This window comes from Ornithorhynchus anatinus, chromosome 8, assembly GCF_004115215.2.
Source record: "Ornithorhynchus anatinus isolate Pmale09 chromosome 8, mOrnAna1.pri.v4, whole genome shotgun sequence".
NCBI classification, from domain to species: Eukaryota; Metazoa; Chordata; class Mammalia; order Monotremata; family Ornithorhynchidae; genus Ornithorhynchus; species Ornithorhynchus anatinus.
The window spans coordinates 5,382,489-5,402,490 of NC_041735.1; the positions used below are offsets into that span (position 1 = coordinate 5,382,489).

The following is a 20,002-nucleotide window of genomic DNA, read 5'->3' on the forward strand; positions in this document are numbered from 1 at the left end:
GATGGTCTCTGTTGCTGAACTGTATTTTCCAAGCGCTTAGCCCAGTGCTCTGCACATATTTATCATCTATTTTGATGGTATCGATGCCTGTCTACTTCTTCTGCTTTGCTGTCTGTCTCAAAAGACTGTGAGCCCGTTGTGGGGCAGGGATGGTCTCTCTTTGTGGCTGAATTTGCTTTCCAAGTGCTCAGCCCAGTGCTCCACACATATTTATCATCTATTTTGATGGTACCGATGCCTGTCTACTTCTTTTGATTTGCTGTCTGTCTCAAAAGACTGTGAGCCCGTCGTTGGGCAGGGATGGTCTCTGTCTGTTGCGGGGTTGTACCTTCCAAGCGCTTAGTCCAGTGCTCTGCACATATTTATCATCTATTTTGATGGTATCGATGCCTGTCTACTTCTTTCGCTTTGCTGTCTGTCTCAAAAGACTGTGAGCCCGTTGTGGGGCAGGGATGGTCTCTCTTTGTGGCTGAATTGTGCTTTCCAAGTGCTCCACACATATTTATCATCTATTTTGACGGTATCGATGCCTGTCTACTTCTTTTGCTTTGCTGTCCCTCTCAAAAGACTGTGAGCCCGTCGTTGGACAGGGATGGTCTCTGTTGCCGGGTTGTACCTTCCAAACGCTTAGCCCAGAGCTCCGCACATCTATTTTGATGGTATTGATGTCTGTCTACCTCTTCTGTTTCGCTGTCTCTCTCCCCCCTTTCAGACTGCGATCCCGTCGTTGGGCAGGGATGGTCTCTGTCTGTTGCCAGGTTGTACCTTCCGAGGGATGGATCCAGTGCTCTGCACAGAGTGAGGGCTTCGTAAAGACGATCGAATGAATGAACGGATAGGAAGGGGTGGATCGATACGACTGAACGGATGGAGGGAGGGGTGAGAGGAGGGATGGATGGGGGGGGGTGATGGATGGACGGGTGGGTGACGGATGGATGGGTGGGTGATGGATGGACGGGTGGGTGGGTGGGTGGATGGATGGTTGGGTGGATGAATGAACGAGCCCCTTCCCCCGGCCCGCCCCCCGAAGCCCCCCGGATTGGCGGAGGCTCTGAGCGCTTGGCAGAGCCCGCCCCGCGCCCGGGCCCGGCAGCGCCAGGACCAGCCGGCTCTCCATCCCCTGCTGCGCCCCGCACCGCGCCCCGCATCCTCCGCCTCCGGGCGCCCCCTCCCCACACCCGCCGCTCCGGACCCGACCCCCCACCCCTTCCCAGCCCTTTCCACCCCTTCCCACCCCCTCCCACCCCCCCGGGCCGGAGAGGCCCCCCGACCCCGTCGCCAAGACGCCGCGCGCGGTGTTGCGCGTCAAGAATGGGGCGGCCAAGCTGGGCAAGCATCCCCCCGCGCCCCCGACCGCCACCCCCGCCGAGGGTCCCCCCGGGGGGCTCTTCATGGAGAGATCCCAGAGCCGGCTCAGCCTCTCCGCCTCCTTCGAGGCCCTCGCCATCTATTTCCCCTGCATGAACTCCTTCGACGAGGAGGATGCCGGTGAGTCGGGGTCTCCCCCCCATCCCCCTCACCGGGTGGGGGGCCCTAGGGACCCCCCCCCCCAATCCCCTCCACCGGCGGCACCGGGGAGGGGAGCCGTAGGGTCTGGGGAGCGTCCGGGGGGGGGGGGAGGGTCGAGAGAAGGGGGAGGGATGGAGAGGAGACAGAGCCGGAGAGGCGTGGGAAAACTGCCTGGTTATTATTAGGAGGGTTATGAATCGCATAACAGATGCCAGCATCATCATCATCGTTATTATTTACTGAGCGCCTACGGGGTGCAGAACGCTGCACTGAGCGCTTGGGAGAGGACGCGTGGACGTCAGAACGCATCCCCTGTCCGCAGCGGGCTCAAGGGCTAGTGGGATGAAGTGGGAAGGGGCGGGCTGGACCAGAGGGAGGATGAAGGATGGAGGTAGGAAGATGGGGAGGGGTGTGGTCGGCCTAAATGGGGGGGGGGGTGACGAACCCCCTCTTTCCCCCCAGGTGACCCCAGAGGGGTCCCGACCGGGAAGGGGGGACGGGAGGGTCGACCCTAAACCCCCAGTCACCCCCCCTTAGGCTGGAGGGGGAGACAGGGCCTGGAGCCGGTCCCCTGTTTCCCCACTGCTCTTGCAGATTTCTCAGGCTCATGACCGACGGTGACATTTGATTAACTAAAGGCAGGGGATGGGGGGAGCCCTAGATAAGACATATTTGAGGGAAGAGAGGGGCCACTCCTTTGCAACGATTCTGGGGAAAAAAATTCACAGCCAAGAGGGAGAGGATGGAGGGCGAAGAATCGCCGTCTTGGGCCGGAGAAGAGAGGCCTGGGTTGGGAGTGAATTAAATCGGTGGGATTTTTTTTTTGTGTGTGTGTGTGTGTGTGTGTGTGTGTCAGGGTGGTATTCGTGCAGTTCTTACTATGTGCCAGGCGTTGAGGTTGATCCAAGATGGCAAGGCACCTCTCCTACAAGGGGCTCATAGTCTAAGTAGGAGAGAGAAGAGGTACCCCGCCCTTCAGGCTCCTACAATTTTGTGGGGGGAGACGCAGTCAAAATAATTCTAGATAGGCAAAGCACAGGGTCTAAGGCTTTGAACATGAGGTGTGTGTGTGTGTGTGTGTGTGTGTGTTTTGGGGGGCGGGTATCAAATTGCTAAAGGGGTACGGATCTAAATGCTTAAACTGATGCAAAATTGTGTGTCACACTCAGGTAAAGACAGAGGAGGCAGAAGGGTTTTGCTCTTCCCCCCCTCCCCTCCCCACAGCACTTATGTATATATATGTCCATATCTGTAATTCTATTTATTTATATTGATGCCTGTTTACTTGTTTTGATGTCTGCCTCCCCCCCCCCCAATAATAGTAATAATAATAATGTTGGTATTTGTTAAGCGCTTACTCTGTGTCAAGCACTGTTCTAAGCGCTGGGGTAGATACAAGGTAATCAGGTTGTCCCACGTAGGGCTCACAGTCTTCATCCCCATTTTCCAGATGAGGTAACGGAGGCACAGAGAAGTGAAGTGACTTGCCCAAGGTCACACAGCAGACAAGTGGCGGATCCGGGATTAAAACCCATGACCTCTAACACCCAAGTCTGTGCTCTTTCCATTAAGCCATGCTGCTTCTCTCTCTAGACTGCGAGCCCGTTGTGGGCAGGGGTTCTCTCTCTTTATTGCTGTATTATACTTTCCAAGAGCTTAGTACAGTGCTCTGCACACGGTAAGCGCTCAATAAATACAATTGAATTGAATGAATGAATGAAAGGGTTTGGGAACTGCTAGGACCAGGAGCTGGAGGGGGAAGAGAATCACCTCATTTGGAGAAGTGACGTGGCTTAGGGGAAGGAGTACAGACTTGGGAGTCAGAAGACTTGAGTTCTAATCCCGGATCTGCCACTTACTTGTCTGCTGTGTGACCTTGGGCAAGCCACTTAACTTCTCTGTGCCTCAGTTCCCTCATCTGTAAAATGAGGATTAAGATGGTGAGCCCCATATGGTACAACCTGATTACCCTGTCTCTACCCCATCCCTTAGAACAGTGCTTGGCACATAGTAAGCACTTAACAAATACCATCATTATTATTATTATTATTGTAGGGAAAAGGGTGAGGCCAGAAGACCTACTAGCTCTTTCCATTTCACTTGGGGTAGTGCAGGGAGAAGGGAGAAAGGCAAATCTGCTGTGAAATAGGCTTTTGAAAACCTGTCCACCTGCTCAGTTGGGACTATAAAGTTGTATGGCGATGTCTGTCGGAGGGTTGGGGTCAAAGGGGGGGATAAAATGGGGGTCGGGTGACAGACGCCCCCTTTCTCGGGAGGAGGGGACAAGAGAGTAGCCCAGTGTTAGGGCCCAATCCGGGTTTTTTTGACGCCCGAGGGTGCCGTCCCTTTAGTTGGTCAGCAGCGGCTCCAAGTAGCTGGAAACATGGATTTTGTCCCCAACTGGGGGAGATAGAAGGGAGAGCAGAGAGCCTCGTAATCCACTTCCAGACCTGAGAGAGGGAAATGGGGAGGGGGCTATTTCTTTTCCTTCCCAAATAGTAACTCTACCACTAAACTCCTCTGGGGGAGTGAATCTCCAGTGATGTCAAGTTCACCGATGGCCAAAATTGACCGCTGGGGAGGATGACCCCTCCATGGGCGAGCAGGAAGCTGGAGAGGGTGCCCTGCTCATTCTTCAACCTCCCAAACCAGCAGTGGGGGGAAACTAGGGACCAGAAGAGGACGAGGACTCATTTGTGACCTTGGGCAAGTCACTTGTCTCTGTTAACTGGCAAGTTTCTGTGCCTCGGTTATCTCAACTGTAAAATGGGGATAAAGACTGTGAGCCCCACATGGGACAGGGACTGTGTCCAACCCGACTTGCTCATAACCACCCCAGCACTTAGTATAGAGCCTGGCACATAGCAAGCGCTTAACAAACACCATAATAATAATTATTATTATCATGGACGCCATACGGGTAGAGAGGGACGGAGAAGGAAAGAGTCGGGGGAAGGGCTTCATCATCACCTCCCCGGGAGAGCATGTTACCCACCTACAGCTTCCTGTCCCGAGGCAGCAGGGAATGAGGGGAATCGGTTAAATTGTCCAAGCCCCGTGAGTAAAAACGTCGCCATCGCCCATAGGCCTGAACCAGAGCCAGTCTTAGGCTATTGATGGACCCACCACTTGCCCGTCTGAAAAAGGCCCACCTGAAAAGGGGTCCGCCTAGAAGGGGGTCCACGGTCCAGAGAGCTTCGTGGGGTGAAACTCGGGGGGACCCAAAAGGGTGCGTAGTTGGCAGGTGATGTCGGGGTGATGGCGGGTCGTGTGGGGTTTAGAGGAGGGAGAGGAATGCGAAGTGGTTGCCTAGTGAATATCGGAAGTAGCGGGACGCCTTCATTTGATGCTTTCTACTGTCTAATTTATTTTCAAGCGTGTTGGACTGAATAAAAAATCCGAATCGAACTGTACTGGATTCGATCTAAAACAGCTCTCCCTTTCCTGGGTTCACTTTTCTTAAAAATAAAATACCGCTGACGGGAGGGAGAGATTTTTTAAAATTGCAAGCTGCAGAGTGCGTTCATAAATGGCTCGGCTTCTCCTCTTCCCTTTCCTTAACATCATTTCATTTTAAATGAGTTCACCTAGAAGAGTCTGTTCCTGACCATGTTTCCGGTTATGAGCGCCTCCTTCCCTGCCCTATTATCGCCACTTCTGAGTCATGTCGAATGAATCTTTCCATAAAATGGATCAGACCAGAAGCTGCTTTGACAGTGAAAGTCCTATCATTCCATCACACTTGCATTTGCAATATACTGATGATGAATGTGGCTTCTCCATTTGTCTCTCTCTGCTTCTCTTTTTCTCTTTCCCCCATTTCTCTCTTTCTCTCTTTCTTTTCTTCTCTCTCTCTCTCGTTTTTTCGCTCCCTCTCCCTGATTGTATGTGACATTTCCAGAAGCAATTACTCTTAATTGGACCAAATCTCTTATTTGGCAGTGCTCTGCTCACAGTAAGCGCTCAATAAATATGACTGAATGAATGAGAGCTCACTTGTTATGGGGTCACACTCGCAAACACTAAGGAATAAAGCAGAAGAAACCAGCAAACCATCTCTATTTTCCTCACTTGAACCTCTGATCATTCTCAGAGGCTACCATCCTAGTTCTCTGGCTTCTGATCTCTGTGCAAGTCTACACCCTGAATTCTTTTTGCTCCTGACCCATTAGTAGGTTTAAGTACTGTGAGAAGCAGCATGGCTTAATGTTTAGAGCGCAGGCCTGGAAATCAGAAGGACCTGGGTTCTAATCCTGACTTCGCCACTTATCTGCTGTGTGACCTTGGGCAAGGCACTTCACTTCTCTGCACCTAAGTTACTTCATCTGTAAAATGGGAATTAAGACTTTGAACCCATGTGGAACATGGACTGTATCCAACCTGATAAACTTGTATCAACCCCGGCGTTTAGTACTGGGCCTGGCACATTGTAAGTGCTTAACAGATGCCCTTAAAAAAAAAAAGATGGTGTCCCCTGGGCTTAGTTTACTTCCCCCAATCAGATCTCCTGCCCCCATAATAAGATCTCTGTGAAACTGTGAGTCAAACACGGTTCTAAACGCTAAGGTAGGCAGATATTAATTAGATCAGACACAGTCCCTGTTCCAAATGGGCTTCAAAGTCTAAGTAGGAGGAAGAATAGGTATTTAATCCCTAAATTATATTTGAGGAAACTGAGGCGCAGAGCAGTAATCTGCCCAAGGTCACACAGCAAGCAATTGGCAGAGCTGTGATTAGAACCCGGGTCCCCAGCCCTGTGCTCTTTCCACTAGGCCACGTTACTTCCCCAGTTGAAAAGCAAGCCAGTGTACCATCCGTCCTGGGAAGCAGTGGGATGAGAGACACGGAGAGATATCTTGGATATGATATCAGAGTAGGGGACAGATCTCAGGGCCATGAGAAGGAGCATGGCCTAGTGGATAGAACTTGAGTCTGCAAGTCAGAAGGACCTAGGTTCTAATACTGACTCTGCCACTTATCTGCTGTGTGACCTTGTGCAAGTAACTCAACTTTTCTGTGCCTCAGTTACCTCGTCTGTAAAATGAGGATTAAGTCTGTGACCCTTATGTGGGACAGGGACTGTATCCAACCTGATTAGCTTCTATCTCCCCCAGCGCTTAGTACAGTGCTTGGCACATAGAAAGCGCTTAAAAAAAAGCATTAAAAAATTGCCTCCATCCCACTCTAGTTTCTCCAGAGATCTGATTCTGTCTCGCTCCCTGGGCTGGACTGCCAAACCTCTGCTCTGTCTGTTGAACTTCTGGAGGGAACTGGCTCATTCCTGTCCTCCCTTTCCACCCTTTTTTGGCCTCCAGATTCAAAAGGGGGTGTGGGGGGGAGCACTCCCTAAACTGGGACCCCCTAAACTGCTTCCAGGAGCGGGGAAGACCGAGGCCTGCTCCTTTCTCCCAGAGCTGGATGCTGCCCTGGGAACTTGGGCCGCGGCTCAATCAGGGACCCCCCCCAACTCTGGAATTGGGGGCGGGAGCCAGAGCTCCAGGATAGGAGTTGGAGAGCAGGCTGGCGGAGACTGAGGCCGTGCGGGGTAGCAGCCGTCCCCCAGGGCCTCAGATGCGGGAGTCGGTCCCGTGAGAGAGGCGCCAGGATGCTCGACTCGGAGAGGGAAGAGGTTTCCATGGCAACAGCCAGGCCGTCTTGGTCCTTCTCTTGGCCAGGGCGGACTCCCTCCTCTCCGCTCCAAGGCATGGATGGGAGGGGCTCTCTCTCGGGAGCGGTTCCCTTGAGGGGCTCTCGGTTTCTTCCTTTTGGGGGGGACCCCCTATCCATCCGCACCTGTGACTGAAGGAATCGGGCCGTGGGAGCGGAGGGGAGGATCAAGGATGGAGAAACCTGCAGGACAAAGACAGAAGGGCTGGAAGAAAGAACGGGCTTTGTTTGGAGAGAGGAGACCCCCGGACAGATTACTGCCCCTAATTCCCCCATCTCCATTTTTTCCCCATCTGATGCCAGGGAAGCGTGGACAGTTGGGATCTGGAATAGGAATAGATGATTTGGGATTCTCTCCCCCTCCTCGCAGAGGCTCTTTCTCGCCATTTTTCTCCTCCGGTTTGGGGCCGAGTTTCCTTCCCCGGAACAAGTGTTTGCTTTTTGTCCTTGACGAGTGAACTGGAATTTTCCTGCAACAGCCGCCAGGCTGGACCCCCTGCCCGTGACATAACGAATAATTAATAATGATGGTATTTGTGAAGTGCTTACTAGGTGCCAAGCACTGTACTAAGCGCTGGGGGCGGATGCAAGGATGCCCCTTTTCCCCAAGAGACTGGAAGGTGGGGAGGGGGCTCTGCCACCTGTAGGCTGGCTGGGGGTGTCTTGTTTCCCTCAGCCTTCAGGTCCTCACGGACTTTCCCTGGGCCCGTTTGTTTCTTCAGAAGCAACATGGACTAGTTGATAGAGCCCGGGCCTGGGAACCAGAAGACGTAGGTTTTAACGTCAGCTCCACCACTTGTCTGCTGTGTGACCTTAGGCAAGTCATTTCACTTCTCTGGGCCTCAGTTCCCTCATCTGTAAAATGGGGATTAAGACTGTGAGCCCCACGTGGGACAACCTGATTACCTTGTATCTACCCCAGTGCTAAGAACAGTGCTTGGCACATGGTAAGTGCTTAAAACATACTATAATTATTGTTATTATTTCTTTCCAGGCCCCTGTGCTCTCCAGAGAGCCTCCAAGCTCTGAAGCTAGACAGAGCTGATCCAGCAGCATGGTGCAGTGGGATAGAGCATAGGCCTAGGAGTCAGAAAGTCATGGGTTCTAATTCCAGCTCTGCCACTTGTCTGGTGTGGGGCCTTGGGCAAGCCAGTTGACTTCTCTGGGCCTCAGTTCCCTCATCTGTAAAATGGGGATTAAGACTGTGAGACCCATGTGGGGCAACCTGATTACCTTGTATCTACCCCAGTGCTAAGAAGAGTGCTTGGCACATGGTAAGTGCTTAAAACACACTATGATTATTATTATTAATATTTCTTTCCAGGCCCCTGCACTCTCCGGAGAGCCTCCAAGCTCTGAAGCTAGACAGAGCTGATCCAGCAGCATGGCGCAGTGGGATAGAGCATAGGCCTAGGAGTCAGAAAGTCATGGGTTCTAATTCCAGCTCTGCCACTTGTCTGGTGTACGGCTTTGGGCAAGTCAGTTCATTTCTCTGGGCCTCAGTTACCTCATCTGTAAAATGGGGATGAAGACCATGAGCCCCAGGTGGGACAGGGACTGTGTGCAACCCAATTTGCTTCTATCCACCTCAGCTCTTAGTACAGTGCCTGGCACATAGTAAGCGCTTAACAAATAACACATTTCTTCTTCTTATTATTAAGAATAATAACCTTCCCGTTAGTTCAGAGGAAACCCCACCGTTCCACTTGGTCTCTGCACAGAGTAAGTGCTCAATAAATACTATCGATGGACTGATTGGTTTCATTTGATGAATTCAGATGGGTTTCCAAGCCCCATGTGGTTGCCTGGCTCCATCTAGAGAAAGCCAGGCTTTTGCCTGAATCAATCACTTAATCAATCAATTGTATTTATTAATGATAGTCTCCCACTCTAGATTGTGAGCTCCTTGTGGGCAAGGAATGTGTCTACCAACTCTATGGTATTGCCCTCTCCCAAGCACTTAATACAGTGCTCTGCACACTGTAAGTGCTCAATAAATACGATTGAATGAATGAAGGAAGCACTCAATAAATACCACTGATTGATTGAGCACTTACTGTGTGCAAAGTATGTGGAAGAGTAAAAGTACAAGTAAAATTGAGAAGCAGCATGAACCAGTGGGTGGAGCTTGGGCCTGGGAGTCAGAGAACTTGGGTTCTAATCCCGGCTCTGCCACCTGCCTGTGGTGTGACCTTGGGCGAGTCAACTTCTTTGTGCCTCAGTTATCTCGTCTGTAAAATGGGGATGAGGTAACGGTTATCTCTCCCTTTCAGACTGTGAACCTCATGCGGGACAGGGACCCTGTTTGATTTGCTTTACCTCAGTACTTAGTACAGTGCTTTGCGCATGGTGAGCACGTAAACACCACAGCTATTATCAAGCAGTAGTATTTATTGAGCACGTACATGGGGCGGAGAACTGAACTAAGGTCTTGGGCAAGTACAGTGCAATAGTGCAGGTTGACACAATCCCTCCCCACATGGAACTTAAAGGGGGAGTTAGATAATAATAGAAATTAGAATTGAGGGTGGATGCAATTATCCTGGTAGACTTGAAAGGCCCAGCCAATTAATGGTATTTATTGAGCGCCTTGGGTACAGAGTACTGTACTCAGCTCTTGGGAGATTACCACAGAATTGGTAGACTGTAAACCTCTGGACTGTAAGATCCTTGTGGGTAGCTTAATACAGTGCGCTGCACACAGTAAGCGCTCAATAAATCGGATTGTTTGACATGATCCCTGCCCCCAAGTAGCTTATTGTCCAGTGACTTGTAAGTTTGGCTGCCCTGACTAGTCCATAAACTTCTCCTTGGCCACTGTAGGGTCATTTCTACTTCCCCTCCTCTCTTCCCACCCACTCCCTTTGTGCAAGGTCTCTGCCCCCCTTCTCCCTCCTACCATTCCTCTCCAAACGTCTTGAGTGAGTTTGTCTACCGCCTTCACTTCCTCTCCTCCAATTCTCTCCTCGATCCCCTCCAATCTGACTCCACCCCATTCTCGCCACAAATACAGCCCTCTCTAAGGTCACCGATGGCCTTCTTCTTGCCAAACTTAATGGCCTCTACTCCAACCTAATCCTCCTGAACTTCTCCTCTGCTTTTGATACCGTGTACCACCCTCTTCTTCTGGAAACACGATCTCACCTTTTTGCTTCACTGACACTATCTCCTCCTGATTCTCCTCCTCTCTCTCTGCCCGCGTCTTCTCAGTTTTTTCGCAGGCTCCTCGTCTCTTACTCTCTAAGCAGATGATTCTTAAATCCACCTCTCCAGTTCTGACCGCTCTCCTTCTTTGTAGTCTTGCATTTTTTAAAAATGGCATTAAAGGCTTACTATGTGTCAAGCACTGTTCTGAGTGCTGGGGTAGATGCAAGTTAATCAGGTCAGATACAGTCCCTGTCTCACATGGGGCTCACAGTCTAAGTAGGAGGGGGAATAGGTATCGAACCCCCATTTTACACTGTGGAAACAGAGGCACAGAGAAATGAAGTGACTTGCCCTCGGTCCCCAGCAAGGAAGTGGTGGAGTCAGGATTAGAACCCAGCTCCTTTGGCTTCCACTAGGCCACAATACTTCCCTCAGAATGCCTACAGAATATCTCTACTTGGCAGTCCCACCGACACCTCAAATTTAATATATCCAAAACAAAGCTCCTCACCTTCCCATCCGAACCTCTCTCCCTGACAATCCTATCATAGTAGACAACACTACTATCCTGTCTGTCTCAAAACCCCATAAACTTGGCATTATCCTTAACCTATCACTCTTATTCAACCCACATATTCAATCTGTCACCAAATCCTGTTGCTCTACCTTTGCAAAGTCTTTAGCATCCCTTCCCTCTCCAGCCAAACTACTATCATGCTGATCCTAGCACTTATTCTATTTATAATAATAATCATTATTATGATATTTGTTAAGCACTTACTATGTGCCAAGCACTGTTCTAAGCGCTGGGGTAGATACAAGGTCATCAGGTTGTCCACCTTGACTACTGCATCAGCCTCCTCATTGACCGCCCCCCGCGACCTCCCGTCTCTCCCCTTTCCAGTCCATATTTCATTCTGCTGCCTGACTCATTTTTTTCTAAAAAAACACTCAATCCACGTTTCCCCACTCCTCAAAAAACTCCACTGGCTGCCTATCTACCTCCGCCTGGAACAGAAACTCTTTATCAACTGCTTTAAGGCACTCAATCACCTCTCCCCCCTCTACCTTATTTCCACCTTCTTACTTTGACCCCTTCTACCTTACTTACAGTCTTCTTTTACTAAAACCCAACCTGGTCACTCCACTCCTCTAATGCCGACCTTCTCTCTGTACTTCAATCTCACCCCCAAATCCTTGCCTACATCCTCCCTCTGATCTGGAATTCCCTCCCCTTTCATATCTGTCCTCCCCTTCAAGGCCCTCCTAAAATCCCATCTCCTCCAAGAAGCCTTCCCCGACGACAGCTCTCATTCCCCCGTCCACCCTCCCCTCTGGGTCATTCGTTCAATCGTATTTATTGAACACTTCCTGTGTGCAAAGCACAGTACCAAGTGCTTGGGAGAGTACTTTCCAAGCACTTAATATAGCGCTCTGCACGCAGTAAGTGCTCAATAAATGTGATTGAATGAATGAATGAGTACAACAGAACAATAAACAGATACATTCCCTGCCCACACCCACCTTACAGTCTAAAGGGGGAGACAGACCTTGAAATTCATAAATACAGTATTAATAAATACAGTACGGTTACGTACATAAGAGCTGTGGGGCTGGGAGGGGGAATGAATAAAGGGAGCAATCAGAGTGATGCAGAAGGGAGTGGGAGAAGAGGAAAGGTGGGTTTAATCAGGGAAGGCCTCTTGGAGGAGATGGGCCTTCAGTAAGGCTTTCAAGGAGGAGAGTAATTGTCTGTTGACTGTGCGTTCGGATCTGTACCCTTCATTCATTCGTTCAATCGTATTTACTGAGTGCTTACTGTGTGCAGAGCACTGTACTAAGCGCTTGGGAAGTACAGTTCAGCAACAGAGACAGTTCCTGCTCACAATAGGCTCACAGTCTAGAAGGCATAAAGACGGGCAAAAAATAACAGGCAGAGGAAGAGAGAAAAGCTAGACAGAGACAGAAACAGAGACAGACAGGGAGACAGAATAGGCGGAGGCATAAAAGGAGACGAGAGACAGAGATAGGCAGAGGGGGAGACAAGCTGATAATCATTGGTGTCTATTAAGTACTTACTGTGTGCAGAGCACTGTAAGCACTTCATATTTTCCCCACCCTCAGCCCCACAGTGTGTATGTTGGTATTCATCACTGATTTGAACGTCAGTCTCCCCCTCCAGACTGTCAGCTCTTCGTGGGCAGGGATCATGTCTAGCAACTCTGTTATACTCTACTTCTGTATACTTTGTGTATCGTACATGAGAAGCAGCGTGGCATAGTGGCTAGATCACGGGCCCGGCATTCAGAAGGTCATAGGTTCTAATCCCGGCTCCGCCACTTGTCTGCTGTGTGACCTTGGGCAAGTCACTTTGCTTCTCTGGGCCTCAGTTCCTTCATCTGGAAAATGGAGATTGAGACTGTGAGCCCCACATGGGACAGGGCCTGTGTCCAATTCGATTTGCTGGTGTCCACCCCAGCTCTTAGTACAGCGCCCGGCACATAGTAAGCGCTTAACAAATATCATCATTACCATTTCCCAAGCGCTCAGTACAGTGCTCTGCACACACTAAGCACTCAGTAACTGCCATCGACCCATTGATTGATGCATTCACCGTGCGCTGGACTGTGTTCGCCCTGTTCCACCTCCGTCCCCCGACTCTTCCTGGTGAGGAGGAGAGATGACCTCCTCTGCCCTCTTGGCTCCTCGCCCCCCGGCCTGTCGGGGCCCAGCCCCTCCTGCCTCTGCACCCGAATCTAGGCCAGTTCCGGATTATATTTAACGCTGTGCTATTTCGACTTGACAGGCAGCGAGCTCTCCCCCTCGCCCCCCTCAGCCAGCGGCACTGATTCACTCGGAAATTGACAGGGCTGATGTCAGCGCGTATTCTTAGCCCCGTAATTGTAACCGCATTTAGCAGCGCGCTTCATTAACAGCTTCGGAAACAGCGGAGGAGTCGTGTTCTAGAGGAGCTGCTGAGAAGGGGAGAGGAGGGTCGCACAACTTGCTCCTTTGGTTCCTTGTGGACCCAACTAACTCACGGTACCTCGATCTCATTGCTGACCTCTCGCCCAAGTCCTGCCTGTGGCCTGGATCGCTCTCCCTCTTCATAGAATAATCATAATTATGGTACGTGTTAAGTGCTTACTATGTGCCAAGCGCTATTCTAAGCGCTGGGGTAGATATGAGTTAATCAGGTTGGACCCAGTCCCTGGGGCGCACACTTTTAATCCCCATTTTTTGCAGATGAGGTAACCGAGGCACAGAGAAGCAAAGTGACTTGCCCAAGGTCACGCAGCAGACAAGTGGTGGAGCCGGGATTAGAACCCATGACCTTCTGACTCCCAGGCCCGTGCTCTATCCACTACACCATGGACAGACAATTACGCTTTCTCACTTCAAAGCCTTATTGAAGGTACATCTCCTCCAAGAGGCCTTCCCTGGCTTAAGACCTCCTTTCCTCTTCTCCCACCTGCCTCTGTGTCTCCCTGATTTACTTCCTTTATTCATCCCCCCCTCCAGCCCCTCAGCACTTATGTACATATCCGTAATTTATTTATTTAAATTCACGTCAATGAATCAATAATTTTTTGAGCCCTTACTGTATGCCCAGCACTAGACTAAGCACTCGGGAGAGGACGATATGACAGAGTTGGTAAAAACGTTCCCTACCCACTATGTCCTTGGTACATAGTAAATGCTTAACCAGTACCATTATTATTATTATAAGTTTTGTGGGGCTGAGGGTGAGGTAAATAAAAGATACAAATCCAAGTGCGAAGGTGATGCAGAAGGGAATGGGAATAGAGAAAATGAGGGCTTAGTCAGGGAAGGCCTCCTGGAGAAGATGTGATTTTAATAAGGCTTTCTAGATAGGGAGAGTGATGATCTCTTAGATATGAAGGGGGAGGGAGTTTCAGACCAGAGGCAGGATGTGGGTGAAGTAGAAGAGATGAGGGTACAGTGTGCGGGCTGGTTTGTAGTAGGAAATCATGGAAATCAGCCAGGTAAGATAGGAGGGGGCAAGGCTTTAAAGCCAACGGAGAGGAATTTCTGTTTCACGCGGGGGTGGATGGGCAACCACTGGAGGTCCTTGAGAAGTGGGGAAACGTGGACTGAACTTTTTTTAGAAAAATGATGCAGGCAGCAGAATGAAACGTTGCCTGGAGTGGGGAGAGACAGGAGGGGAAACTGGGAATATTTAGCTACAGGCAGATGCTGGTGTGATTTTTAGCTAAGTGTGATGGATTCTAATAGAGGTGACCTGGGGTAACTAGGATTGGGATGGGCAGAAGATGGCAGGATGAGTTTAGTGGAGTCTCTGTTGGGTCCAAGGTTTTGGGAACCCATCTTTGAGACTGATGTATGTTCACCCCACATGAACCCGTAAACACATTTCTCCCCCGCTCCCCTTTTTTAAACAGCATTTGTTAAGCGTCAGGCACTGTACTAAGTTCTGGGGTAGGTACAAGTTAATTAGGTTGGACACAGTCCATGTCCCACATGGAGCTCACAGTTTTAATCCCCATTTTCCAGATGAGGTCACTGAGGCCCAGAGTAGCAAAATGACTTGCCCAAGATCTCACAGAAGACAAATAGTGGAGCTAGGATTAGAACCCACATCCTCTAACTCCCAGGCCCGTGCTCTTTCCAAAAGGCCACGCGGCTCCTCTTAAAAAATGTTTGCTCGAAGGCCGAGTCACGGCTATTTTTAATGGTGTTTGTTTAGCGCTTACTATGTACCAGGCACTGTACTAAACTCTGGGATAGATACAAATTAATCAGGTTGGACACTATGCATGTCCCACATTGGGCTCACAGTCTTAATCCCCATTTTACAGATGAGATAACTGAGGCCCAGAGAAACAAAATGACCTGCCCAAGGTCACCCAGCAGATGCCCGGTGGAGCCGAGATCCGAACCCAGGTCCTCCTGGCTCCCAGGCCCGGGCTCTATCCACTAGGCCACGCTGCTTCTCAAGCCACCATTTAAAAGCACCCTGAAGGACTTAGGCAGTCTCCCTCCAGCTCCAGCCAGGGTGTGAAAAATGCAGTTAGGAAGGGGGCTACTAGGGCCAATCCTCAACTCCACCTCCTCAACAAGCTCGTCGCTGCTCTCACACCCCCGGCCCTGGATCCCGGCCACGGTCCGCTTCCTCCGCTCCCGGGCCCGTGCGGCTGGCTGATCGCGGCTGGCGGACATCCAGGCTACGAGTTCACTTCTGCCATTACAAATACACTCTTTCTTTCTAAAGCTCGGCTCTATTTTCTGCTCGACAGCTCTACTACTCCTCCCTCGTCGCCTCTCACACCCACAACTCCCATCAACTTTTCTGGAGAAGCAGCGTGGCCTAGTGGAAAGAGCCCTGGCCTGGGAGTCAGAGGACCCGGGTTCTACTTCTGGCCTCACCGCTTGTCTGCTATGTGACCTTGGGCAAGTCACTTCACTTCTCTGGGCCTCAGTTGCCTCATCTGTAAAATGGAGATTAAGACTGTGAGCCCCACGTGGGACTGTGTCCAACCTGATTAGTTTGTATCTACCCCAGTGCTTAATTTACTGCCGGCCACATAGTAAACACTGAACAAATATAATTTTTTTTTTAAAAAAAGAGGACCTGGGTGGTAATATAAAATCATCAGCCACCTCTAGCATTGATTTACTGATTTAAATTCATTCTCAGCACTTAAGATTTTTTCAAGTATTCATCTTGACCATTGTCTCTCTCCCTTATTAGAGTATTAGATCTTTATGGGCAAGCAAACAAGTCACTTCTCTATTTTTTGTTCTTCCCAGGGACTTAGTACAGTGCCATGTACTGAACGAATCGCCAACTGCTGGGGTAGCTACCAGTCAGTCAGTTACGATGATGATTCTGCGATCTTATATTTTAACTCATTGCTCAAGGGATATTATCTTGGACCCCAGCATGTAATGTAACATCTAGCAGGGCCCGGTCCAAGGCTAAACTGAAAGGGATCATGAATAAACTTGGTGCAGTTAGCTACCCTTAATTTTCTTCTCAGCTCTCGACACCCTTTCTTGTATATTCTCCCTGGGATTCGTTCCCTGCCAGGGCGAGAATTTAAATATGAGAAGCAGAAGGTTTTCTATCACAAGGAGGAGATCTTCACGGGCTATTTATACCTCAGCCAGTAACATCAGCATTAATTTGCAGTTGCCTCTCCCTCTCCAGCACATAACCCCACCTCCCCACTGGTGACCTTGATTAATCTCTGCATTTGGTTGAAGTGGGGTCGTTAGTTCCCTGAAGTGTTCTTGGGTTCCTTTTGGCAGACAAGTTCCTTTTTTCCCCTCAGCACTAAATGGGGATGTAGGGTCCTCGGATGCCATTTTGCGAGCAGTTAAACAATCAATGGTATTTATTGAACAATTACAGTGTGCAGAGCACTGTACTAAGCACTTGGGAGAGTACAGTCAAGTTGGTAGGCAATGATCCCTGCCTTTAGGGAGTTTGCAACCTAGCAGATATAGTTTTTTTTTTTAAATGGCATTTGTTGAGCACTTACTATGTGCCAAGCACATCTATAATCTATAATCTATATTTTAACGTCTGTCTCCCACTGTAGATTGTAAGCTCCTTGTAGGCAGGTACCGTCTTCCAACTCTGTTGTACTTTCCCAAGCATTTAGTTCAGCGTTCTGCACACAGTAAGCACTCAAATATCGTTGATTGATTGACTGGGGCATGACGCCTGCTCTTGAGGTGGCTGGGAAATCCTTTGTGCATCTCACAAAAAGTAATATTAACTATGCTATTTGTTAATAATTGTAGTAGTTGTTAAGCACTTACTGTCTACCAAGCACTGTACTAAACCCTGGGGTAGATATAAGACAATCAGGACCCACACGGGGCTCACAGTTTAAGGAGGAGGAAGCACAGCTTTTGAATTCCCATTTTGAAGATGAGGGAACTGAGTCACAGAGAAGTGAAGTGACTTCCCCCAAATCATAGAGCAGATAAGTGGCAGAACCAAGATTAGAATCCAAGTCCTCTGGCTCCCGGGCCCATGCTCTTTCCACTAAGCCATGCTGCTTCCCTTATTTATTGCCAACCACTGAATTAAGTGCTGGGATAAATACAGGAGAATCAGGTCTGATGGAGTCCCTGTCCCACATGGGGCTCACAGTCTAAGGGGGAAAACAGAAAATGCAAAGGTGGCGGGGGAGTGGCTGGCGAGCATATGAGCTGACAAGGTTGTGCTAAGGTCCAAGATGAGAGAGATGCCACCTTTAAAGGGGTTCAGCGGAACTTTATCGCCTGAACTCGTTCTGCAGGAGGGGATGGAAGAGCAGGTGAGCCCCTGCTTAGGAAGCTCTCCCCCCACGTTCAGCTGTTCCCGTGCACTGTGGGAGTCTGCATACAGTTGACAGAGGGTCAAGGCCCTCCTCCGTTCTGTGGGTTCATCTCTGCTCTGACTTCAGTGGGCTCCTGGTCCGGACCCCACCCCTTCTCCGCCTCAGTTTTTTCCTCTCCATATAGGGAGGAATATAAAGCAGCACAGCTTCTCTTCTAGACTGTAAACCTGTTGTAGGCAGGGAATATGTCTGTTTTTCTGTTGTTCTTTCCCAATAAGTACGACTGACTGACTGATAAGAGCACAGGCTTGGGAGTCAGAAGGACCTGGATTAGTACACTGACTGACTGACTGGTAAGAGCACAGGCTTGGGAGTCAGAAGGACCTGGATTCGAATCCCTCCTCCTCCACTTGTCTGCTGGGTGACCTTGGGCAAGTGACTTCACTTCTCAGGCCTCAGTTACCTCATCTGTAAAATGAGGATTAAGACCATGAACCCCATGTGGGCCACGGACTTTGTCCGGTCTGGTTAGCTTGTTTTTACTCCAGGGCTTAGTGGCTCGGGCCTGCTACATTAAATATTTAACAAATGCCACTAAAAAAAGATAGAGTGGGCCAGACATTTTGTAGAATGGACAGAGAAAGGAGCCATCTGGCTCCCTTGTCAGCAAGGCAGTGTCTGTTTATTAACAGATTATTATTATAATGTCTGTTTATTGTTATATTCTTCCAAGCACTTAGTGCAGCGCTTTGCACATAGTAAGCACTTAATAAATTCGATTGAATGAAAAGGGGAGATGGGGCTGATGGGGAAAAAGGGCTGGTTTCAATTGGCTCTCTGGTCTGCTCTGGGGCTGAGGCAGGGCTGGGTCAGTTGACAGAGTCCCTTATTGGTTTGTGCCTCAATGATCTTAGTGGCTGTGGAGCTACCCCTTCTAGGACCCTGGCTAGGACTTATTCCTGCTTCTTCTCCATCCACATTTCTCCCCTCACCCTCTCCCTCAGCCCTCCCCACTCAGCAGGAGCTCCGGATCCTGCCCAACTCTCTCCTCTGCCAAAAAACAGGTCATCCCGTCATCCTGGGATGAGTCGGAGCCTGGTCTGATCCACCACTGGTCTGACTGGAGGGTCCCTGAGGGTCTGCAGGCCCTGGTTCACCATGTTCTTGCCTTCCAACTCCATCAGCTTGGGGGTCCTAGCTCGGAGGGACCCTGGATTAGCCATCTGCATTGATGTGTATGGTACATTAAGCTCTCGTCACAAATAGGTTCTGTGTTACCCAGCAGCCTAGATAATCGATACTAAGCTGCACTCAGACCCCATTTCAATCTTTCATTCAATACTAATTCATTCCCGAGGAACTGGTTGCCTCATCTACAGACCCCGATTAGATTCTTGTTGAGGCTGAGCCAGATAGTAATAAGTGTGGCATTCGTTAAGCGCTTACTAAATGCCAGGTACCGTTCTAAGTGCTGGGGTAAATACAAATTAATTGGGTTGGACCCAGAGTGGAATGGAGGTGAGAAATGGCGTGACACAGAAATGGAAGGGAAGAGAGAGAGAGAAAGACAAAGGAGAAAGAACAATGTGGTCGAGTGAAAATAGCATGGACCTGGGAGTCAAAGGACCTGGGCTCTAATTAATTCATTCAGTCCTATTTATTAAGTGTTTACTACGTACAGAGCACTGTACTAATCACTTGGGAAAGTACAATACAACAATAAACAGTGACATTCTCTGACCACAACGAGTTCACAGTCTAGAGGTGGGAAAACAGACATCAATACAAATAAATAAAATTACAGATAAATACATAAGTGCTTTATCTTATGTAAAGATAAGATAAGATAAGGGCTGGGATGAGGGGGGAAGAGCAAAGGGAGCAAGTCGGGGTGACACAGAAGGGAATGGGAGATGCCTCTTAGTCTTGCCTCTGTCATTTGCCTGCTGTGTGACCTTGAGCGAGTCTCTCAACTTCTCTTTGATTCAGGTTCCTCATCTGTAAAATGAGATTCAAAACCTGTTCTTCCTCCTACATAGAATGTGGGACAGAGTCTGTGTCCCATCTGCACATACCATATTTATCCCAGTGCTTAGGACATTGCTTGGCACAGAGTAAGCACTTAAATGATTATTATGGCATTTAAGTATTTACTATGTGTCAAGCACTGTTCTAAATGCCGAGATAAATACAAGATAATAACCAGCCTGGTCACAGTCCCTTCCCACATGAGGCTTACGGTCTAAGAAGAAGGATGGGTATTTAATCCTCATTTTATGGCTGAAGAAACTGAGGCACGGAGAAGTTAAGTACTTTATTTAAGGTCACACAGCAGGCAAGTGGTGGAGCAAGCGTTAGAACCC

The 20,002-nt window shown here is 49.5% G+C and overlaps 1 protein-coding gene across 2 annotated transcripts in view; it reads left to right on the forward strand.

Moving 5' to 3' along the window:
- The first annotated feature begins 1,288 nt into the window (after positions 1 to 1,288).
- Positions 1,289 to 20,002, forward strand: part of RIMS4 (regulating synaptic membrane exocytosis 4) — a 43,059-nt gene continuing 24,345 nt past the window's right edge. Inside the window, exon 1 of one of the 2 annotated variants that reach the window (XM_029071164.2) lies at positions 1,289 to 1,488. In XM_029071164.2, coding sequence (XP_028926997.1) covers positions 1,392 to 1,488 — 97 coding nt within the window. In that variant the 5' untranslated portion in view covers positions 1,289 to 1,391. The remainder of the gene's footprint in view (positions 1,489 to 20,002) is intronic. The other variant, XM_029071163.2, reaches the window with a different exon arrangement.